The sequence below is a fragment of the Phocoena phocoena genome, chromosome 2 (assembly GCF_963924675.1).
Source record: "Phocoena phocoena chromosome 2, mPhoPho1.1, whole genome shotgun sequence".
NCBI classification, from domain to species: Eukaryota; Metazoa; Chordata; class Mammalia; order Artiodactyla; family Phocoenidae; genus Phocoena; species Phocoena phocoena.
In genome coordinates, this window is record NC_089220.1 from 123,775,432 (window position 1) to 123,801,048 (window position 25,617).

Sequence of the window (25,617 nt, forward strand, 5' to 3'; positions counted from 1 at the left end):
TTGCCTTTTGGGAGGTCTGAGGTCTTCTGCCAGCGTTCAGAGGGTGTTCTATAGGAGCAGTTCCACGTGTAGATGTATTTGTGACGTATCTGTGGGGAGGAAGGTGATCTCTGTGTCTTACTCTTCCGCCATCTTCCTCAACCCCTCTAAGGTAATTATTAATATGTATGTTCTTACTGCCATTTTTAAAATTGTTTTGGGTTTGTTTTTGTAGGTCTTTTTTCTTCCCTTCCTCTTTTTTGTCTTCACTTATGTTTCTTGCCTAGAGAATTTCCTTTAGTATTTGTCATAAAGCTGGTTTGGTGGTGCTGAATTCTCTTAGCTTTTGCTTGGCTGTAAAGCTTTTGATTTCTCCATTGAATCTTAATAAGATCCTTGCTGGGTAGCATATAGGTTTTTCCCTTTCATCACTTTAAATATATCCTGCCACTACCTTTCGGTCTGCAGAGTTTCTGCTGAAAAATCAGCTGATAACCTTATGGGGATTCCCTTGTATGTTATTTGTTGATTTTCCCTTCTTGCTTTTTATATTTTTTCTTTGTATTTAATTTTTGTTAGCTTGATTAATATGTGTCTTGGTGTGCTCCTCCTTGGGTTTATCCTGTATGGGATTATCTGCTCTTCCTGGACTTGCTTGACTATTTCCTTTCCCATGTTAAGGAAGTTTTCAACTATAATATCTTCAAATATTTTCTCAGACCATTTCTGTTTCTCTTCTTCTTCTGGGACCCCTATAATTCGAATGTTGTTGTGCCAGAGGTTGTCCCAGAGGTCTCTGAGACTGTCCTCATTTCTTTTCTTTTTTTTTTTTTTCCTTTATTTTGTTCCGTGGCAGAGATTTCCACCATTCTGTCTTCCAGGTCACTTATCTGTTCTTTTACCTCCTTTATTCTGCTATTTATAACTTCCAGTGTATTTTTCATTTCAGTTATTGTATTGTTCATCTCTGTTTCTTCTTCAATTCTTCTAGATCTTTGTTAAACTTTTCTTGTATCTTCTCAATCTGTGCCTCCATTCTTTTTCTGAGTCTTGGATTATCTTTATTATAATTACTCTGAATTCTTTTTCAGATAGATTTCTTATCTCCTCTTAATTTAGTTGGTCTTCTAGGTTTTTATCTTGCTTCTTCATCTGTGAAATATTTCTTTGTCATCTCATTTTGTTAAAAATCTGTTGTGGTCTCTTTTCTGCAGGCTGCAGGATTGTAGCTCCTCTTGCTTCTGGTGTCTTCCCCCTGGCAGGTGAGGTTGGTCCAGAGGCTTGTGCCATTATCCCCTTGATAGAGGGTTTGATTTGTGTTGTGATCACAGCCTGCCCTGGGTATTGAGCACGGCTCCCCCTTTTCCCTGTGGTTGCCACTGACCTCTCAGGGGCAGAGTCTGCTCCCTAGCTGTTGCGGTAGATGCCCCCAGATCTGTTTCTTAGCTTTGATTCTGATCTGCAGTGTGAGGTAGGCAGGATTGGAGCACTCCCACTGGGAGAGAATCTACTGTGTGTTCCTCCTCTGGAGCTGTTCACCTGTGAATGTGCTCTGTTGTGTCCCCTTTTGCTCGTTATGTGGGCTCACAAAGTATACTGTTGCTGGCACTGCTCTTGATCCCACCTTAACTGTGGGTATGCCAGCAATTGGCCCTGGTGACTCTCAGGAATTGTTTTCACCTGGCCACCAGCACAGGTCCACTGAGGTCAGGTCCCAGGACTGCAGTAATCATGCACCTGGACCCTCCGTGGGAACAATGGAGGCAGCTCAGACTCTGCTCTGGCCCAACTGCCATGTGTACATGCCCAGAGAGCCCACAGCTGCTAAATCAGGACCCGTCCCAGCTGTAAGAGCATTTGTTGTCCTTTGGATGTTTTGCAGGCACTGAATTTAGGAAGATGTCAGTGGAAGAGTACGTCCACAGTTCACAGCCGAGAGGAGAGATTTCAGCTCTTCTTCATTAATTACACAGCCCCTGGGGCTCAGCTGTGGTTTCTGTCCCTCTTCTGGGCAGATTTACTAGTGGGGAGAGCTATCTGCACCCTCACAGGACAGTGGGGTGGGTCCCTGCATCCACTGGCAGATTTCCTAGTAGTGAGAGGTTTCTGTGCACTCCCAGCACAATGGGGCAGGTCCTGGCACCCATTGATGGATTTCCTAGTTGTGGAAGCTATTCATGCCCTCCCAGGACAGTGTGGGCAGGTCCTGGGGCTTGCTGGCAGAATTCCTAGTGGCTAGACCTGTCTGCACTCTTCCGGGTCAGCAGGGGCAGGTCCTGAGACTCACTGGCAGTATTCCTTAGTGGGAGAAGCTGTCTGTGCACATCCCGGTCAGCAGGGGTGGGTCCTGTGACCCGCTGGTGGAATTACTAGTGTCGGGAGCTGTAGGTGCCCTTCCAGGTCAGCAGGGGCAGGGCCTGGCATCTGCCTGCAGGCCTGGAAGAGTCAGCCAGTGCCCACCTCTGTAGCCCAAGATGGCAGCAGCGACTTGTGTCTGCCTCTGGAGCTCCTGTAGGCGGTTTCCTGTTGCCTGGGAGTGCTCATAGGGAAAGAAGTTCTTATGGTGGGCCTTCCCTTCTTCTTGTGTGCCTCCCAACAATGGTTCCTTGCCTCTCTGGCAGCCCCAGCCTTCTTCCTAGTACACCCTCAGTTGCCGTGGCCCAACCTCTTGTGGCTGTTTCTGCACCTGACCCTGGTCCTCTCTCTGGGACTGAGCTTAGGAGTCTGAGCTTCAGCACTTAATGCCCAACCTCTGACAGAGGAGTATCTCAGGTTGGAGAGTGCAGAGTGGCAGTGCTGACCCTCTGTGCAGTTTACTCTCTGTTTTGCCTTTCACAAACCAGTTGCTGCTCTCCCCCTCTTAGGCTCTGAAACTCCCCCTTTCCAGTCTAATTTCCCCACTGGTCAGGAGCCTTCCCAAGGTGCAGCAACCTTTCCTCCTTCACAGCTCCCTCCCCAGGGTGCAGGCCCCATCCTGATTCCTTCTTTTTCTTTTTCCTTTTGTCTTACCTAGTTACATGGAGGTTTTTGTGTTACATGGAGGTTTTTGGGTCATTTTGGATGTCTGAGGTCTTCTGTTGGCCCTCAGTAGCTGTTCTGTGTGAATCGTTCCACTTGTAGATGTATTTGCAATGTTTCTGTGGAGGGAGGTGAATTCTGCTTCCTACTCGTTGGCCATTTTGATCCTGACTCTGCGTGGCTGCTTTTTGAATGACCTAATTTTCCAAAGAGTCTCATCCTAGCTTCTCCTTTGGGCCTCAGATGGTCTATTGTATATTTCCACTCAGAATCTCTTGCCTTAGATATCTGTGGGTCTGTAGACATGTTGAAGTCTTTATGAGTAGTACCTGTCTCTTTTCCTGTCTGCTTTCTGAGTTATGCAAAATAGAGATGAGCATCTTGCTTCAGTCCTTCAGGTATTCTCCAGACAGTTTAGAACAAATGTATATAATGCTTCATAAATAAGGTCTGTTCTGCTTCCTCCAGTGCCAGAGAACTGGTAACTGAGCTGCCACTTGCTCAAGATCAAAACTGCCCCTGCACCAGGGAGGAGGTGGGGAAATGGCAGGGGAAAATGCCACAAAATTTTCCTACTGTTTCAAATTTAGATTTTTCTTTATTTGGCATTTGGTTGGTTGCTATAAGCCTTGGAATATTTTCTAGAGCTCCTACAAAGTGGTTCAGACAACTTCTGCTTGTTTTTTGATGTTTCTGCGGAGAAATAAGAGCTTGGAGCTTCTCAGTCTGCCATTTTGCTGACATCACTCCCCAATAGAGAGCTTTAAAAGCAAGAGGAGGATGTTTATAAAGATAAGGCAGAAATTAATGAACAGAATTATGATATAAAATTAAAGCCTAGCTCTTTAAAAAATATATATACAATAGATAAGTATTTCTTGATGCTACTGAATAGAATTATAAATGAAGAAGGGAATGTAACAATGCATTCTAGAAGGCAATGCATACATGCATGCTAATGAATTAGAATGTCTAGATAAAAAGGATGTTTTAAAGAAAAACATGAACTTTCAAGATTGATATAAGAAGAAAATCTAGAGAGACCTGTAAGTATAGCAAAAATTAAAGCCATGTGTGCCAGAGTGGAAAATGTCATTCAAGAGCCTATTCAAAGTCCCATGCATCTATAAAAAACATTTTATGTATAGTACAGTTGACCCTTGAACAATATGGGTTTGAAACATACAGGTCCACTTACATGTGGATTTTTTTCAATAAATACATACTATAGTACTGCACGATCCACAGCTGGTTAAATTCACAGATGCTGAGCCAAGGATACGGAGGGACGACTGTAAAGGTATATGTGGATTTTTGACTTGGGGAAGGTCAGTGCCCCTAACCCCCCCCACTGTTCAAGGGTCAACTGTATATGTCTATAGGTAAATTTTTAAAATACTTACAGGAATATCAACTCATTCTAGAAACAGATATTTACCATATGATATAATCAATTACAGAATATACAAAAACACACAAAAAAGATCAAGAGAAATCTTCTTGATTCATATTATGTCAAAACACAAAGAGATTTAAAGATAGATATAATCTATTAATATATTTAATAGAATCTATATGATATATACCACAATTGTGTAAAAGGGCCCTACATTACCACCTCACCATTGGATAATTTACTAGTGAATTTCATTGAATTGGTTCATGGTTCTTGGAATCTTCAGCCAAGTTGTGAATGTTAATTCAAGTCAGAGTAATGAGAGAGAGGGAACTAACTTCAGGATAGAGTTCTTAATAGAGTTTCTAGCCATCACTAAGGGAGATTAACATCTTTCAGCTGGGTCTCTAGGAGGACTGGTGGATGCTTCACACCTGGTGTACAGGTGGCGGCATAGTGGAGACTGAATAGGATTTGGATGTTAGACTAGGAATGCAGGCAGATTTCCTGTGGATCACACACGGGCTCCATGGGAAAATGGAGGACCTGCCAATTTCTTGGATCCTCTATACTAGGGCTGCATGGATGGGTGGAGAGATGGAATGTGTCCATGAAGGACGGAGTCCTAGAGCTAAGGAAATTGTTCCAAGGGACTCCATGGAGAAACATATCCTACTCTCCCACTCTTCCCACCCCCAGTGCTGGTCAAGGGGCCACCTGGAGACAGCTGCCTGATGGTGGAAGCTCTGAGAAGAGCTAATTCTGCATGTCTTTGAGGTCCAGAGAGCATGAAGCCACCAGGAAATGGTACAGTTCAAGTAACACCTTTCTTACTTATTTTCCCTCCACCCCCCAAAATAAACCTTCAAAACCAGAGGAGGTCATATGTAGGCCATCAAGATGGATTGGGAGGGGACAGAGGAGAAGCAGAAGCACCGAAGTTGAGAAGTCAACTACACTTCCTCTGCCATGATAAGCTTCCAGCCTGAAATAGGGCTGGCCTGTGGAAGGGAAAATATTAATTCTGTATCTGCATTTAATATTAGACATTGAACTGAGAATTCCTGTGTAACATAAAAATGGAAAAAGACTACTATTAAAACACTGGCAGAAAACCATGCAATCTGCCCAAATTTTTACCCAAGGCAAAGAAATTTCATACCTCACTTAACAGTGTTTAGGGGGATAGTGGGGGACAAATAAGATTGCATTGACTAGATCACAAGGTATGTTGATTACCAATAAACTGGTTGTCGACAGATTTTTAAAAGAACAATTATAAATTAACCATGAGCAAAACAAGCTTAATAATTTCTTAAGAGTATTGCCCACCATGATAAAATAGGATTTATCTCAGGAATTCAAGGATAGATTACAGTAGGAAATTAATACATCATAGTTATAGGTTAAAAAAGGAAAACGAATGTATAAAGAGAGGTTGAATCAACAAAATCTATTTCTATTTCTGATATGTAAAAAAAGCCATCTAGGGTCAGTCATCTGATTTATAATTAGTTCCTGAATATAAACTCCATAAATTGGTGATATCTGTTATTCAACTCATGACACAGTTCCCAGAAAATGAGAGTATGTATGTATGTATATATTTAAAGGAAGTAAAAGAATGAGTCAGAACTACATTAAACTAAGAGTGCAAATCATCCTTCATGGTGGGGCACAAGAAGCACTCTTACTATAATGAAGAACTAGGGGATGCTGTACACTGTTATCCCTACTGTTTTTCATTTCCTGTAAGTTGAAACCGTTGCAATAAAACAGAAAAAAGAAATATGAATAAAACCAATAAAAATGAAGATTAAAAAATCATCATTATAAGCAATACAATTGTAAGACTAAAATCCTCAAGAGTATTAACTAAATTATTAGACATAGTAAGAGAATAGCCTGGCTGGATATGATAGTGGACAAATTCATAAGCAAAGACAGCCATAAACAAATAGATAATAGCTTCCCCACGTATCAATGAGTGCTAGAAAGATAATGTAAAAATATCCCATTCCTAATGGTACCACGCTTATAAAAGACAGGAATAACCTTATGAAGAAATGAGCGGTTGTCTATGAAGAAAATGACAAAACTTTACTAAAAGCCATGACTGAAGGCATGCATGAATACAGATGTGTCACAGTTATGTAGGAAAGACTGAATATCATATAGCATTTGTTCTTCTCTTAAATCATATTTTTGAGCAAAACTCCAACCAACATCTTACATTATATTTTTAGGAATTTGATAAAACAAATGTTTCTAAAGCTCATATGGAAGAATAAACTTATGTACTAGAATAAACAGCTAACCATCTGACAAGAAAAACACTGGACAGCTACCTTACATTGTACACCAAGATAAATTCTGATGGATTAAGAATCTAAATAGAAAATAAAGCACTATAGAAATAAGAATTGGAATTTAAACTTAATCCTGATACAATACTTTTTCCTTGTTTTCTACCCAGCACTACTCTAGATTTGGGGGGAGGTAATAATAAACAAGAAACAGGTTCTTTTCTCAGAGAATTTATATTCTGATGGTGGCCTCCCCACCATCATGGATGGGAACAGAGTCAGTAAATTAAGAAATGCAATAAAATAACAAGATCATGTCAGATCTGGATAAGTGCTATGACAAAAATAAAACAAGAAGGTATAATAAAAAGGGAATAGGTGATCAGAGCAGGACCAGGTGAACTGTCTTCAATTACCTAATTACACTGTGATGCTAAAAACATGAATATCTAGAAACAAAGTATTGCATCCAGCAAAGAGCATGTGCAAAGGCTCTAAAACAGAAAAATCCTTGACTATTTCTGAAGAACAGAAGGAAGGTATGCATACCAGAAGCATGGTGAGAGAGGAGAACAGTGGTAAACCGAGAGGGGTTAGAATTTCAGGAGCCAAATCCTCAAGTAGAGAGAGGATACCAAGGGGAAGCTGACTCTTGAAATGCTCAGGGACCCACTTTCCATTTTGAGAGAAAAGGCAAAGTATGAGTAGCAGGTATGTGGAATGGTCTCTTTGTAAATAGCAAAATGCAGAAGTTACTGTGTTTTCAATTAAAGTTTAAGGTAATATCATCAAATGACAGTGAAGAGAGATGCCTGAAGTGAAGGTGTGAAAGAGCTCTTAAACGTATGGGAAGAATGAACGTGACTGGGGAGAATAGAGGATTTTGTGAGCCTTAATTTAAAGTGAGACAGGTGATTTTCTCCAGCCTCAAGGGATGAAGTAAATAGGTTATTTACAGTAGCCTAAAAAATGATGAAACCCAAAGCCAGGTTTCACAACCCTGAAGCTAATATGTAATATATTGCTGTGGGAGTAAACATTGGCATAATCCTTTTGGAAAGCAATTTATCAATATGTTTTTTACTTACATAAAAGTAATTGGGAGGCAGTGACAAAACAAGAGTTTGGGAGTTAAACACACCTGCACTCAAATCATGTGGGCCTTATTAATTCTGTGAGCTTACATCTTTTCTGGGGGAAAAAGGTGTTTGGCCAGAACCAACTTAAAAATACAGTTTTGGAAAAAGATGGCAGCCAGACCAATTAGATGACTTAATTTGAATCTTCTGAATGAAGTTCTAGGTTCATTTTAATATTGCATCAACCGTTTAAGTATGGGAATGGAAACTTTAACAATTTCAAGCCATTTTTGACAGCAAGTGGGAATTTTACAAGATATTTTCCAACAAATTTTGCAGTAAGCTTCTCAGGCACGTTGTTTTGATGAAGATGACTCAACCTCAGACATCCAAGTTCTTTATGGAGCAAATCAAATACTATTTTGTGAACCCATTACCAATTCCTAGCATCAGAAAAAAGGTCTGAAGACACAAAATTCATGGCCTGAAGATCACATTACAAAGTATCCTTAGTGGTGCAGGTAAGATATTCAATGATATCAGGTGATTGGATGACTTGAAAAAGAAAGATGGGAAGACAGAATAGGGACAGACAGCAGAAAATGTCAGCCTGGCACCAAAGGAAACAGAAAAGCTGTCATGGGAACAGGACCAAGACTTGTGAGCCTCTTAGGCAGCCAAGATCTCCCTAGTTTCTGAAAAGATTTGGCTGCCCAAAGGAAATTTTCAAAGAGCCCAAGTTTTATTTCAAGATGGTGTATATGCCCCATCAAGAGCATTTTCTTACACCACACAGTGACTTGGACCTGTACAAGAAGCTTGGTTCACTGTCTCATTCAGCCGAGCCCAAGCAGGTAACATCAAGCTAGTGTTAGCCCAAGTTTCATACTCAGGGGCTGTAAGAATCATTGAAAAAAGAGTTCATGATTTAAAACTACCTTTTATCACTACATACACATGATCCCTCTCCAGCATCTTTGTGAGCAGCCATCAACCACTTCTGCAGAGTCATCAGAGTAATGGACTAATGATTTCCCAGAATAAGTCTGAGATGATGTACAAACCTGCATCATGGAGAGCTCATCCCCAGCCAGAGATCCTCATCTACTCTTGATAAAGGAAAAGCCACCACTGATCCTGTACTGAGATGGCTGGACATGCCTGGACAAAGGAGCCCAGAAGAGCTAAATGGTGACTGACCTACCAGTGTGGACGACTGCAGGTTACTTGGGGTGAAAGCCAATCCTAGTCTCCAGTGGTGAGAAGAATTTGATCATAAGGTCCCAAGGACACAGCCAGGTCAACTAGCATCTTAAGGATACAGCCAGTAGGAAAGTAATCTCTGTTGGGTTTAGCCATCATGAGCAATACCTTACAAGCAGGAGACTGACAACGACCCCAGTGCTCCATGAATGTCCTTGGGGAGCTTAACACACTCAAGCTCTCAGCTACACCAGACCCCCTCCAGGCTCAGGCCCTGGTACCTATTTACCAAAAGGATACAATGTATCACTGAGGTTACTAACACTGGCCATCCTTGTCTTGCCCTATCACCAACATGATCCAGCAAGTACAACGGTAAAACAAGAGCAGAGGGAAGGTAGGGTTTGGGGCCAAGGGGAGGGTGGAGAGTGGCACTCATACTTCGGTATCAAAAAGCACAATACATATAGTGTGCATGTGTGTATCTTGTGGAATATATATAAATGGTACTTCAGGTCACACAGAATGACACAGAATATGTATTTATATGAATTTAATAAAATTACCAGTATTTTGAAGCACTAATGTGCTTTTTGTCCAAAAATTCAAATTACTTCAAATTCAAATTAATCTCTATAGCTATGTGTTTTTTTTTTTAATCTGAAGGCAGAAATTTCTAGAATAGCCAATTTCAAAAGGAATTCAGATGGCACAGTGTAGCTGATAAGCACATGTGGAATATGGTCTGTTATTTAGATTTCCTTTCTGACAGCTTGTCCAGGTCCAGATGGAAGAATTGTTTAAAAAATATGAGGTTATTGGGACTTCCCTGGTGGTCCAGTGGTATAGAATCTGCCTTCCAATGCAGAGGACATGGGTACGATACCTGGTCAGGGAACTAAGATCCCACACACTGTGGGGCAATTAAGCTCGCATACTACAACTACTGAACCTGAGTGCCTCAACTCGAGAACCCGCATGCCACAAACTACAGAGCCCATGCGCTCTGGAGGCTGCACACCACAACTACAGAGCCCACATGCCCTGGAGCTCTCATGCCACAACTAGAGAGTGAAAACCCGCACACCACAACTAGACAGAAGCCCGTGCGCAGTGCAAGATCCTGCATGCCACAACTAAGACCCCATGCAGCCAAAAAAAAAAGAAAAAAAATAAGGTTCTAAATAAAGATCTAAGGGGTATATTGAGACTACATTTGGATAAAAACAGCTACTGATTTAGAAATTCACTTACTGATTTAGAGGTTGAGATGTATAATGAATGTAAATTTCATTAGAAAGATTCTTTTTTAGATTATTGTACAAAGTTTATTATTAAAAGTATCCCATAGCTTATTATTACATTATTATTTAACTTTTTTTTTTTTTTTTTTGGCGGTACGCGGGCTTCTCACTGTTGTGGCCTCTCCCATTGCGGAACACAGGCTCCGGATGCGCAGGCTCAGGACCATGGCTCACGGGCCCAGCCGCTCCGCGGCATGTGGGATCCTCCCGGACCGGGACATGAACCCGTGTCCCCTATGTGGGCAGGCGGACTCTCAACCACTGTGCCACCAGGGAAGCCCGTTATTTAACTTTTATATTAAGATTTACAGTCAGAGTATTAGCTAAGTTATAAAGATACAGTTTTAATCTCTTGGTTTCTCTTATTCTTGCCTGTTTTATGGTATGAAATCCAACACTTTCAAGTGGAGTTTGGAAATTTATTTCAGTTCTTTCATTCATATTGTATCACTTTGTCTGCTATGGTCCAAATGTTTAAGTCCTTCCCCAAATTCATATTTGAACCCAAAAGTGGTGGTATTGGGAGGTGAGGGCTTAGCTCATGAGGGTGGAACCCCATGAATGGGATTAATTAGTGTTCTAGTAAAAGAGACACCACACAGCTTCCACCATGTGAAGACACAGTGAGAAGGCACCTGCCATGAATGAGGGCGCAGACCCTCCCTGGACAGTAAGTCTGCCGGCACCTTGCTCTTGGACTCCCAGCTTCCAGAGTGCGAGAAATAAGTGTCTGCTGTGGGTTTTTGCTACAGTGGCCCAAGCGGACTCAGATGCTATCCTAACAGAATGAAAGCTCTTTGTCTTAGACAAACTAACATACTTTAACTCTGGTGAGAAAATAAATAATGCAAAGATAAAAAGGGAAAGAACCCAAATAGCAAGTTTTGTTCAAAAAGCCAAGAAGGCCTAGCCTAGTTTTTACTGGTATTTGCTTCCTTTTGCTTCGCCCCCACTACGCACATGCACACACACAAACATACACACATTTCTATTCACTTTTTTGGGGGTGGGTAGGTAAATGAAGGACATGACTCCTCATTTTATGCTCACATGGTCTCTGGATAATCTTTTGAACAACCGATTTTTGTACTTCTCAGAACTCCAGAACTTTTCAACCACATCTCTCACTTCCAGGCAAAAATACAAAATGCTGAAAACATCCCAAGGAAACATCATCTAGATGTTTTTTGGAGTACCACCATGGCTTAGTTGACACGTGCCACTTTTTTTCTCTTACAGTTCAAAAAGTCTGATTTTTGCTAAAATTCCAACTCTCATTCTATATGCTGCTGTTTTGAGGAAGTCACTTAACATTTTCCACTTAAGGCAATGTTAAATAATTCCCTTTACTCTCCCTGAAGCACTAAAAGTCACAGTGGTGTGTATTTAAGCTTACATTGTTATGATTACTCTTTAGAACTGTTGGAGTCTCAGTTAAAGATTCACAACATTTTGAGATAAACCTTTTCTTCAAGATATCCACCTGTGCCCCACTCCAGATTGTGAGCCCCTCCTGGAAAGCCTCTGGGCACTCTCAGCCCAGGAGATCAAGAAAGACACAGACATACTTACTCTAAAACAAAACAAAACAAAAATCAGTGCTAAATCAACACAAGAGACAAAGATTGCTAAGGCTGCTGTTCAGTGAAAGTCAAAATCACTAACCACCAGCAGTGGTGGAGCATCATGGGAAGGCCTAGTGGTTTCCAGTGTAACCAGGGAAGCCCAGGGCCTCCTTAGGGTTCCAGACAGCAGTCTGGTTTCCCAATTCATGTGCCTTCATTATGAGACCTGGTGAGAGATGATTCTCACCAGGAAGCCTCACATTTACTCATTCCCATAAATATTGGTGGCACCACCTCATAAAGCTCCATGGAGACTATACTGTATGTCAGCATAATTAGACATTTTTTCAACTCTGCAAATGGCTTTGGGAAACTTCACTGAAAGCCTCTTAAGTACCAGGGTGATATTAATTACAGACCTTTGTGACTATGATATGGGAAATCCACCCCAAGAGAATCTGTGTTCTTAGATACGGCAACCCAATTATATCAACTCAATCCGAGGAGTTTGTTTTTCACTTGTTTGAAGTCTATTTATAGTAACAGTAATGCCCCAAATCTTAGATTTATAAGATTTTTTTCTGCAGAGCTCCAAGTGTTTCATGGGTGTCTCTTAACTTAATCTGAGGACATGGCCTCACTTACTGTAATCACCTCCAGTGAAAACTCAAGGCCAGTGCACCATGCAACCACGAGCCCAGCCCACAGGGCAGACAGACCTGAGCCCGTAGAGCACTGTCCCGTCGGGGTGGAGGCGGATCATGCGGTTCTTCACTGTCACTCCATGCACAAATGACTTTTTGTCATTTAAGAAATATGTGTCAGGCACCCAGAGCTGGTCAGCCACTCGATTGTCCAGCGTGAGGTTGAGAGGGATCCCAGAATAGGCGAGCCTTTTATCTCTCCAGTATTGTTGAAAATACATGGTCAAGGTGTAATCCTGGGGAATAAAAAAGAAAAGAAAAAAATGAGTTTGTGCTCAGCCAGAGGCCTGTTTCCTCCACCACTGGCCCAATTCAGGTTGGAATCCAGGAGAAATGGATGTTATTTTCAGATAGAGTTAGGAAGCAGTGGTTGCTTTCTTGTAAACACAAATACCAGTTTTAATAGGTGTACATCATGTCTATAAGTTCTCTTTTATTTAGGTAAGAAGCAGACTACAAATTGGCATTTAAGAGATAACCTAGAAATAAAGGCCCCCAAAAAAGTCATCATAAAATCAGGGTGCTGGCAGGGAACCCATGCGCTGGCCTAGGTCCTCCTCCTCTCACCAGGCAAACCTAGGCCTGAGCCGCCCATGACAGGCCAGGCCTGGCTACGAATTCTCTGCAGTCAGACTCCTCCTCTCCTTCTGCCCTCCACACAGCTGTAAATAGAAAACCTCTGGAATAGAAACACCAGTTGGAGACACCATGACCTGTGGGAGGGTCTCTACACCTCATGCATCACATTTTCCTTTCCTTCTAGGTTGCCATTCTACACTACACAGCCATTTCTACACTAACTGGGACATGTCATCACCTCTAGAGGATGACATCTAGAGAAAATTGGACTAAAACCAGATGTGGGAAGAGGGAGCCAGGGGCAGTGCAGCCCCACAGGCTTGCCAACAAAGTAAGAAGCAAAATAGGCAGATGACCCCATGTTTTTGTTTTGCAGAGAAGTTAGTGCAGTAAGAAAGTGGGGAAAAAAGACAAATCAGAGGCTGAGCATGGAAATTCTATTTTTAAATTTCTATTCTTTTTGGCAATCACTGTTGAAGTCTAGAACAATCAGGTCTAAAAATCTGGTCATAGTCACTGGACATCCTAAACCCTGTCGTGGAAGGATACAAGCTGAAAATCCAAAGGTGAGGCGGTAAACTCTCCAACCAGGGAAGGAGAAATCACTGTTGTTACAGGCAGGAGCGCCTAGGCTCACGCACCGGCAGAGCATGTCTGCAACACCCTTGCTTTGCAGGCAGTGAGAGGCGGGATGACAAATCAGCTAAAGAATCCATCCCAGACAGGCAGACTCTTCTTGCTGCCTCACAGGGCGGTTCTCAGAGCTTGCTAACCCAATAACACCCATCTGTTACTGATTGCAAGAGTGCTGGGGCACAGGAGCCTCCAAAATGCCAAAGTACACTTGTGCTCCTCTCCAGGTGCTGTCACAGACAAGGAAGTGACAAAACCAATACGTACTAAACAACTACAAACAAAAGAAGTTTTAAGCTATAGTGCCCATAAAAAATCAGAGAGAGAGGGAAGCAAAATATGCAAATGGCCTGGGGAGTCTATTGACATTTTATCTACAACTTGAAGGAGAGGCAGCATTTCAGTGGATGAGGAGAAACGGGAATTTTTTCCTAGTCACCTACACGGCAGAGGTCTATGCCTGGTATTAACTGTGTTAAACCCCCTACACACAAAAAAACCCCACCACCAATTAAAGATTCTCACAAAGCAGGTGGTATTGAAGATAGGCCTTGGTCAGCTAGACACGAGGTAGGGGCATGAAAAGTCATACCAAGACCGTTGTTTTTACTGAATTGACAAGAAACCCCAAGGAGTGCAGTTTTGCTGGAACTTGGTGTGCAAGAGGAGGAAAGTAAAGAGTTGTGGGCAAGGCAGGACCCTGTGGCAGTGACCATAAAGTGGAAACACTCAAACACCAGCTCCGAAGCCAATGAACACTGAAGGTTTCCAAGTAGCAAGTGACAAAACCGTGTGTATTGAACATGTCATTTATTTTCTGATTTCTCATGCTTTAAATTCTGGGCCCTGGAGGGACTGCGTTCTCTCCCTCTAGTTCCTAGAGAGATCAAACAACTCTGCCAAGTGCTGGATTGTACTTTTCATATGCAAACCAACCACCCCAGAGCTCATACCTCGAACTGCCTTCTTTATTAGGTTCTCACACTCCAGGCCAGTACTTCATTCCACGTTCAGGTACCAGGCAACTAAGGATAGACTAGGTCCCAGGGCCTACTTTAATTATTCAAACTAGCCGATCCTAAGCCTGCTTACCCAGCCTGGCCATGCCCATTCTTTCCATGGAAGCTACAATAAAGGCTCACTCTCTGTGGCCTGCCCTGGTGCTTCCCCAGGCATCCCCTCCACAATGGCATGGCATGCCCCCTTCTCTTGGGGTCTGTGGGTGACAAACTCTCTTTTCAATGATAGCTGCCTCCTGACCTGTTGGCCTTGCCATACCTGAATAGTAATAAGACTACGTTTTAAGCACAAAGCTCTAGGAGAGGAAGATCAGTTTTGCAATGGTGAGTTCAATGGGTAAGACGGATGATGAGCAAAGTCCTCAGTGAGTGGGAGAGCTTGTTGATAGGTGATGTGGGAGGACAGAGAAAAGGAGTGCTGATTAGGAAGTCAGAGATAGTAGGCTTGATGTAGACCCTTGGGATGCAAATGGCCTGTGAAGTTCGCAATCATGCCCCCCGCATTACCATTAAGTTAATGTAGGTGATGCATTTTAACTGAAACATGCAAAGTTTTGGTGGCATAACAAGACGGAGATAAATTAGCAGGAGCAGCTAAAGGATTTTCAATTTAAATATAACCCTCCAAATTGCATTCTTATTGAAATAGAAGAGTTTCATCTTTCTCTCCTGGTTTCTAAGCTCTCATCCTACGCCTGAGTTGTGAAGTCTAGCACTGCTCTCCCATCTCCCTTCCAGCTGGCATTCACATGGGCTGCCATGAGGGTGGAGGCACTGCCATGTGTCAGTTGGCCCTGGGAACCCAGCTGTCATTCACAGTCTGCAAGCTCAGGATCAGGGTCTAATTTTGGATTCTGCTGCTCTCTACAGCATCAGCAGCAACTCTCAGTTTTGGTCTTGGGGGTTTGCTGAGTGATTTGAGTGGACTGTGGTAGGAGAGAGCTTAGGTAACAGAGGGAGAAAAAGTAGTAGTACTTAAACCCAAATCTGCTGCATGGGTTAAGCCTTGGAAAGCAAGGGTATCATGAAATCAGTGGGACACTAGTCAGTATCCCACTTCATTCTCCTGCAGAGAAAAAAGAGGCAGATGAAGGAAAGGTGACTCTACAGGAATAAGCCCCCTCTGCTCTCTTGTGCAGTTGGAGGACAGCTAATGGGAGACTGTGCGACTGGGGGGCCATGGCGCTGACTCCTGGGAGGGGTAGTGAGGAGCATCGCACACACTACCAGCAGCAGCTAACGTGGGCTGGCAGCAAGTGCCAGGCCTCATGCTATATCATCTTATTTAAATACAAGGCAGATATTACTGCTGTTCTCATTACCATCCCCAATCAATGAAGAAAGAAAAATTTAGAGAGCTCAAACAATTTGCCTCCCCACCCCCCATCCCATTAAACACAAGTAACTCGGGGATGTGGGATCTGAAGTTGAGGCCACCTCCCTCTGGGAGCAGGTCTCAGCCACACAGCTCTAGGGTGAGGTTTTATGCAGCCAAATAAACCAGCCTGGTGGGCGAGGTCTGCAAAGATGCCCCTGAGAGTGGAGGATGCAGCCACGTACAGTAACATATTTTTGAAGGCGAGTAATGAGAAATATGGCACCACCAAAGCCCCTCATCCTTGCAGACACTGAGCACAGCTACTCTGTAGACAGATGTCTTGTGAAGGTCTGTTTCCTCCAAGGAATCCCAGACAAATTGCTGGTTTCCAGGTTTGGAGTGATGTGGCAGGGACCAAAGAACACAGCCATGAAGAGATGCAATCTGTATGGATTGGAGAGTCTGCCAGGGTTGGATTTGAGTCAGTCCTCAGAAAAAGAAGATACCTTGAGATTGTAAAAGTTCCAGGAATCCACAGAGATCTAGATGGCAGTGGACTAGGGGTGGAAAGCAGGAATCCTGGACTCCTCAGGGAACATAAGGTAGAGGTGGGGAAGTAAGCTTTTGGTCTTTGACCTTAGCACTGAGGTGGACTCAGGTGCCGTCTGCATGGATATCTGCTGGTATGAAAAGCAGCAGAGATGAGACAGGGCTGCGAGGGGTGGAGCCTCTCAAATAACAGCCAGGCAGAGGCCCTGTGCTGCTGGAGCTCGTGCTGGGGCACTAGACACCAAGATGAGACAGACGGGGTGCTGCTCACAGAATCAGCCACCACACCACCCAGTGCTAGCGAGCCCCAGGATAGTACAAGGGGAGGAAGAGGCAAAGAAGGGGGCGGCCCCATAGGGCCATCTTGAGCCTTCCTTGCCGTCTTTCTTGGGTGTCACCCCCAAACATGGTGCAGCTGAGGGAGACTCGAGAGGAAGAAAGGGGACATGGCAGAGACCCTGAAGTGGCATTTCTTAAATAAAGGGCTTTCGGGGGCTCCAAGGGTCATAGGGATTAGAACCAGGCAGCACTGGTTTGATGGCAATGGCGAGCATCTCCATTCCTGGGCTTTTGTTGAGCTTACTGTATCCCTTTCATCTTTTCTACTCTGTGGCGTGATCCACCTGGGTACAGGGAGAAGTCTACAGGTCCATGGCATGGTGAAAGGGACACCAGGTTGAGAGGAACTCGTGCTTGTCCCCTCCTTCCCCACCTCCACCCTTTGCAGGGAGGCTGCAGCTCCAGGAGAGACAGTGGAGAGGAGCAGGGAGTATGGAGGAGAGGCATGGGGGAAGTGGGAGTCTGGGAGGAGCGGGCAGGAGGGGGTAGTGGGCATTGGGAGCAGTGGGTTCTGAGGACCAGCAGGCCCCTCTCTGGTGCCAGGGGCTTACTTAGATTCGCACACACAAAGAAGGGACAGTGGTCTCCATGCACTGATTCTTGGCTGTGGCACACCCAGCCATATCAGCACATCTAGACAGAGCATGCTGGCAGAAGAAAGAGCAGGTACCGGCCCAGAGATCAGGGTTTACAGAAACAGCAGCTGCCAGTGGGGCTGCAGTAACAGGGCCCTGTGTCCCAGAGAAGCAGAATCTCCTCTTTTGCAGGTGGGACCCCCATAACCTCTACTCTGCACACCACCCCCACATTCTTCAGACCTGCTGCAGAATCTAGCTCACAAAGCTCCTTTGGTTATAATCTGATATCATTTGATTTTAGAAGACCGTGCTTTGGGTGAGGGTTGAGATTTGTAGTAGTTCAAGCATTTATAAAGTACCCTCCTATAAATTAATTAATTGACATACTGGTTGTGTGTGCACGAATACTGACTCACACCCATTGTGTTAGCAGATGTGTGAACAGCCCTGGGCACCCTGAGAACACTTGGCTTCCGGTTTAGGTGCAGATCCAACTATGGAATGGGGCTGGCACCGGGTAAGTGGGAGGCCCTGAGTAAAAGTGTTGATTTCCTAGGAGATGGGATTCACTGGAGAGAGGTCAGGCAGTGAGAGGGAAAATGCAAGTGTATCTTCATCCAGAATTCTCCAGGCCACTGAGAACTGGGACTTTCTGGGGTATAATGCATAATCGTGAGTTATTCAGTTAGAATTGGTTTGAACTAAGATAGTTCATCAAAATCATTAGGTAAGATAAAATGCCTGGAACACCTCTCTCTCTCTCTCTCTCTCTCTCTCTCTCTCTCTCTCGCTTTCTCTCTCTCTGTATTATAAAAGGTTTAGGATGAACTTGGAATCAGCATGAAGAAATATTCAGGAATTGTATTCAAAACAAAGAATCTTTCTTAAAAAGAATCACAAAAAACAAAAGCATTCAATTAAAGGGCCATTTATTCCTGGGTCTTCTCTTAGGGATGGGAAAGCTCTTTGATTCTTTGATAACTAAATGAACTCAGGGCCCTCTCCACTCTCTCTCTCTCTGTTTACGTGTGTGTATTAAATCAAACAGCATGAAACCCTGAAGTCCAGTTAGGCCTGTCCCTGAAGGCTTTACACTGCCTTCACAAAGGGACAGCAAATACTAGTAGGTGGGGTTCCATAAGTTTGTAAGTCATTTGTTTAAAATTTGTGTCATATTTTCTCATTGAAAAAACATGACACAAGGGTTGCTAGGTTTTTCGCCAGATTACAAAATTCCATTTCATGCAAAAGTCAGATGCCACAGTTTCTGGGTAAGACACCAGCCCAGCCCATAGTCTCCCGTGGTTGGGAGCCAGTGGGCTGAGGTAGCGGAGGTTGGGGCAGGGAGAGACGAGGGGCAGGCAGGAAGTCTAAGGGGGCTGGGAACAGGCATTCTTGAATATGAGGCATTCAGGGGCCAAGCATTTATGCATAGGTGACTGTCCTTTTAAAAATCTCCTGAGAATATACGAACAGCAGTGGTAACAACAAATAACAACAAAATAAAACCTTTAGGTGTATAACTCAAGCAGCTCAAATACATTTCAATAAGAGATAAACAATAATGGTTCTTCCTGCTTGCAGAAATTTGTTGGTATTTATCGCATTAAAATGACAAGAATACATATTGGAAAGTGGAAACACTGCTCATTATTCTGCAATTAGGTAATTGACTAGATTTCCTCAGCACAGGAAATGAAAAAATTTACTAATCCTGAGAAAGAAATGCAATCTCCAAGCCAAATTTAAATATTTAACTGCAGCTGTGAAAGCCACAGGACACCTGCATTTGCTTCTGGTTCAGCAAGTTTACGAGACAAAAACTCACAGGTAAGTTGTTCTCAGGTCAGGGAGGACAGAAAATTATTCTGAGAAGCTTATATAAGCCCTGGATGGTGGAGGCTTCCTTTGCAGGCATTTCTGCAACTAAAATTAGGCTGAGGGAATCTTGGCACTTCTGTTAACAAGATTTATTTAGAAAATCCTAATCCATTCCTTTTAATGGCCTAAAAATGAGTATCCAACACTGCATCCATCTCCCCTCCCACAACAGACTTCGCTGGTACCTAGGCTTCCATTTGTTGAATTCATGTGGTTGGAACCCAGCAGAACCCTACAGGCCACCCCCCTGCCACACCAAGAACAAAGGCCCCTCCACGACCCCTGCCTTTTGTTTGTAGAAAAACATACATCTCTCAGGCCTCCCTGAGTCACAAAAGAGCAGGCTCAAGCAGTTAATGATCAGGACAATAGAGTCACAGAATCCTTCAGTTTCTGATGCACATTCCTGAGTCGTTGTACAGATACTATAACTGCCACCAGAGGGAACAAGCTAACTGCGTGATGACCAGACTGTAGCCGTGACATAAGCTGCTCCATCTTGAGCAGTACTAAATCTATGGCTAGCACAATTCCAATAACTGGCCTTAAGAGAATGGGATTAACGTTATTGCTCACAATAATCTACATCTTTGTGGGCATCAAAATATTATAGCATGTTCTGCCCATATATGTAAGCAGGAAACTAAAATTGTCAGTAACGAGATTGTACAGACCCTTGTCTCTATATCCTCCACTCTAAGAATACAGCACCCTATGTCAGCATGAAGAAGTTACAGAAGACAGAACTTCGTCCCTAATCCCATAGAAATGGAATGATGTCTGACAAGTGTAAGCAGCTCTTTTGCTCCTTTCCTGTTTGCCCATTTCTGTTTTCCTCAGGCCTTAATTATAAAAATGAGATCACTAGGTAACATTTAACCTAACTCCTGCTTTTGCTCTATTGAAGGTACACAATGCCTTGCCTAATCTGTTGATTACTTTCCTGGATTAAATGGAGTAAGAATGAAGAATTAAGTAGTTAAAGAATGACTGACTCTTTACGTCCAGCTTCCCCCTTAGCAAATTTGCAGGCCGACCATGTGGGCAATACAGCTTCCACAGGAAAATCAGAAGTCAGCAGCTCTGCACACAGTGGAAAAATGATGAAGAATCTGACCTCCTAACTAGATGATTAACTGTGATTGCTTCCCCTTTTTACCTTTAAAAATTGTCATGACTGAGCAGAATCTTTGGAGTTGGTCTCAGAACATGAGTCCACCTTCTCCCCAGATTGCTGGCTTTTCTGATTAAAGCAACTTTCCTTTCTACGAACACTTGCCTCACAATTATTGGCTTTTGAGTGGCGAGCATCCGGACCTGAGTTTGGTAACATGGTGATCTATGAGAATAAAGCAAGACCACCTCCTTCTGATCACCCCTCCTCTTCCCTCCCTCTGCCTCAAGCCTTCATTGAGTATCTACTACAGGCCAAGAACCTTGCTGGGTGCTATGGACCCAGAGATGAGGAGGATATCATTTGTACCTTTAAGTAGCTCACATTCTGGTGGGGTATTCATCAAATCAAATCAAGGAAAATTAAAGTGATTAAGAGAAGGCACTTTGCACTCAAAAATGCCCAAATCTCAAGTCTACCTCCTGTTCGCTGGGCAAAGGTGGGTTAGCCTTTTCACTATAAGCCCATTTACCCATCTGGGAAGTCTGCCTGTCACACACTCTGAAGTGATTAGCATCACAGAGGGCACACATGAGGAGCCAAGAAGTGTACAACAATGCAAAAGAAGTGTATATTTAAGGGATACCTACTAAGTCTGTAGCTGGCAGGGGAGGAAGCTGGTGTGCAAATGCAGAGGAAGATTGCTGAGGCTTTCTGGTCTTCATATAGCTATTATACCTGCTGAAAGGCTCATAGTCTGCAATTTTTATTCATCCACTTAAATGCTAAATATATTTAGAAGATGAACTAGTCACCTCTGTATGATCTGGATGGGCTGCTGAAAATAGTTACAAGTTCCCCAGTCCTCTACAGTCATCTGAAAAACTGGCATAGGACATAAATTATTTTGAAAAGCTGCCTTTCTTTTCAAGTATGAGAAGATACCATAGCTATTTCTCTGGAGTCCAGTAAGTTTAAAATGCAAAATGATTATACTGGCCTACATTCAAAGGACAAAAAAACTATGTAGTATCAGAAAAAATCGAGAATTCAACCTAAACCAATGAGAACCAGGAAAATTTAAAAGAGATGTCCTTGGCTAAACAAATCTCCAGCAGGGGCTAGTTTGCAGGAGGTGGTGCAGCAGGACACTTTAGACCACCAGGTCAGCTTCTTGCCCTGTGTCTTGCCTAGAAAAGTTACCTAATCACTCTGAGCCTCAGCAACCTCATGTGGAAAAATGAAACTAAAAATGCTCATTTTACAAAAGTGCTCTAACAATTAACTGAGCTAACAAAGCTTAACACAGTGCTTGACTCATAATAGGCATTTGGAAAATTATACATTCTCTTCCCTCATCCTAGAGCAGCGCCAGTCATCCTCCCAAAAGCCCCCCAGTACCTGATGAAAAAGGATCCTCTTTATCAGGTGGGCCCCCAGCCCATTGCTCCATGTCAAGTACACGCCAAACTCTAAAAAAATAAAATTAAATTAAAAAACCCTACTGTTCTCTATTATCCCAAGATGCCAGAAAGAAAGACTCAGCCTAATACTTTGGTGTAGAATTCTCAGCACCACCTGAAGCAGGTGTCACTCTTTGCTTCTAAAATCCCAAGTTCCATCTTCTACTCAGTATCCAAATGCAAAAGATGCAAGATTGTTTCCTGAAATGTATCAGGTTACTAGATTTTCCATAAAACATTTTTTTCTGCTGTGAAATATGTTGAAATTACAAATTTAAATTAAACACAAATTTGTATAACAGCTACAGCACTAATAAAAATACCAAACCAGTCACCCTGCCAGGCCTGATCTGCTGTGGCTAATCTGACCTTCAGGTGCCCCAGGGTTTACCTCCCACTACCGCTCTGTATACAAAGAACATTTCACTAAGTGCCCCTGCACAGCCTCCTTTAACTGTAAAATTGATTCTCCCAAATTGAGCATCAAGGAACCAGGAGCAAGAAGCATCTCCTATTCTTAACTCCAGCCTCCAGGTTTTTGTTCCTCCATCAGTGTCTCTGGCCTATTTCACTTTTCTGAGATGTCCATGTATGGATCCAGCGCCTTCTGAATCTTTCCATCCAGATGCCCCACATGTAAACCAAGTTCAATGTGTCTAAAATTAACTTATCTTTCTACCTCAAATCTGTTCCCCATTCTCTGCTAGCATCTACCCATCTTCTGAACCAAACCAAAAACAGGCTATATACACCAACCTCTTCTTTCTTTCACATCTGAAATCCAGCATTCATTCAGTCACTGGGTTCTGTTGACCCAATTTCCTAAATACCTTCCACATCTAGAACTGGATCATGAGTCAGCAGCAGCAGTAGGAGGGTGGGCTGTGTTTCCACTAGTGTCCCCATGACAATGGATTAGAGATGAGCTCCTGGACTCCCAAACTGCACCTCAGAAGAACGCTTACCTATGGTGTCTGGAGTAGGCTGAGTCCAACTTCAGACCTCAGATATATTGTGGGTTAAATAGAAGAATATACAAGATGATCAAATGTCTCACACTCCATATGGGAACAGATGTTCGAACTCAGCACAAACATTGTATGAATGAGCTTTTGGAATGTATTATAAACTGGGGAGGAGTCATTTCATAATCTGCTTTATTTTAAATGAGTATTTATCTGAATAACATTCATTAAAGACACCAAACTGTTCAGGAAATTATATATATATATATATATATATATCTATATATATATATATATAGTCTGCAACATGTGTGTGTGTGCATAATCAGATACATAGCTTTATTTTCCAGCAACTATCTTTGATTAATAGGTTTCCAAGGAGGATGCAATGACTCAAATATGTCATTTATATGTCAAGAACTGGCTGTGAGAAACAGCCATATTGCTTGTGCAAGCTGCCTTCAATACCTTTATATTAGAAAGATACTCAAACTGGGAGAATATTACACCTGGAGATGTGAGTGATTTGTCCACCTTCTGGTTGTGTGGCATTTCTCAAGCCTCTGTGCTCTTCCCTTGCTTGAGCACAGTGCCTACAGATGACCATGAGGTTAAGAATTCTTCATTCTAAAATAGTCATGGTCATCTCTTGGGTTACATGGCTTATAGAGTTCTCATTATTAGACTTGCTGAACTGAGTGTCACTCTGAATCCCTTCAAGAGAGCAATAAAGCAAAACAAGTGTTTCAACAGAAAGAAGAGTATCTATTTATCATAAAACAGAGGATGAATATTTCCATTTTAAACCAAGAACCCCTCCTATAAACTTAAACTGTGGGTATTCAAATGCACTTTGATTTTATACGTGTACCTCTATATCAAGGTTTAACACTGGATTTCCCCTCCTCAAAGACAAGTCATGTGGACTAGTGATGCCACACATTTTAAAGTACTTTCAGTTTCTAAGAAGACATGCTATTTTTAGCAAGTCCATTCATTTCTGAGATTATGTGTATTTCTGGTTTCTACCCAAAACTTGTTAGGTTATTGCTATTAGACAAATCACAATATTAACATCATACTTCATATAACTGAAAAATATTGGCTTGACAGTTTTTTTTAATTATTATTAATTTCAACAGAAATATTTGGAAGGGCATCTCTGCAAGGAATTACATGAAGCAATCCTATCCTCTGGGATATTATACTCATAGCCTGGGTAGCCAGAAACAAACCATAAAAATTAATCAAGTATACACATGTATACAAACCATACAATGAATCAAGTATAGTGCCCAAGGAGGGAGAAACCAAGTGCTACCCTTTAGATGGGAGACAAATGACACTTTGTTCCTGCTTTTTTAAAACTTTTTTTAAATTGAGGTATAGTTGATTTATAATATTATATATTTCAAGTGTACAACATAGTGATTCACAATTTTTAAAGGTTATATTCCATTTGTAGTTATTATAAAATATTGGCTATATTCCCTGTGTTGTACAATATATTCTTGTTGCTTATTTTATACATAATAGTGTGTACCTCTTACTCCCCTACCCTTATCTTGCCCCTTCCCACTTCCCTCTCCCAATGGGTAAACACTAGTTTATTCTCTATATCTGTGAGTCTGCTGCTTTTATATATATTGACTAATTTGTTGTATTTTTTAGATTTCACATGTAAGTGATATCATACAGTATTTGCTTTTCTCTATCTGATTTATTTCACTAAGCATAATACCTTCCAAGTCCATCCATGTCACTACAAATGGCAAAATTTCATTCTTGTTTATGGCTGAGTAGTATCACATTGTGTGTGTGTGTGTGTGTGTGTGTGTGTGTGCGCGCGCGCGCGCGCGCACCACATATCCTTTATGCATTTGTGTTCCTGCTTTTTGCACTGGGCCCACCCCACAAATCATGCAGCCGGCCCTAGTTGTGAGCAGTCAACTGTCCTTTGTTTTTGACTTATGAGATTCGTGTCTTCTTCCAGCGTCTCCTGCTTTTCTTCCTGCCCAACTGGCCTGCTTTGCTACTCCTTCCAATTCTTCCTTTTCTTCCTAATGCTAGAGAGCACAGGACTGCTTTCCCTGTGCCACCATCTACCCACTCACTTGACCACACCCTGGTCCCTTCTCTTCTCTCTGGCACTCACTTCCTTAGTGATCTCTTCTAGCTGCATGGATTTACATTCTACCTATATGCTTAGAATTCCCAAATTTATTCTCCAACCCAATTTTTAAATCAAACTCTAGAATCAAGTCAACACATCCAGCTTTAACTGCTAATGCTACCCTCAAAATGGATCCACTTACAATCTTTCCCATTCCCCTGGTGCTATTCTGTCCTTACAGTTACTCGAGTCAAAATCTCCAGTCATTTTCACTCATCTATTCTCTCACATTCTATATCAATCCATATGAAATTCTGTTGACTCCACATGAAAAGCAGACTGCGGTCCAGCCACTCCTCATCACTAGCGTGGCTGCCCCCCTGGTCATACACCCTTCCTTGGTAGCCTACAGACCAGTTCCCTGCACCTGTGCTCTCCAATGCTCCAATTCTCAACAGGTGACTTTTTAACAATTTAAGTCAGATAATTTGCTCCTGTGTTCAAAACCATAC

At 42.6% G+C, this 25,617-nt stretch overlaps 1 protein-coding gene across 2 annotated transcripts in view; it reads right to left on the reverse strand.

The window, feature by feature from the left end:
• Positions 1-25,617, reverse strand: part of GABRB3 (gamma-aminobutyric acid type A receptor subunit beta3) — a 241,925-nt gene that overhangs the window by 74,553 nt on the left and 141,755 nt on the right. For both annotated transcript variants that reach the window (XM_065871028.1, XM_065871029.1), the window contains exon 4: positions 12,570-12,790. In XM_065871028.1, coding sequence (XP_065727100.1) covers positions 12,570-12,790 — 221 coding nt within the window. The remainder of the gene's footprint in view (positions 1-12,569; positions 12,791-25,617) is intronic.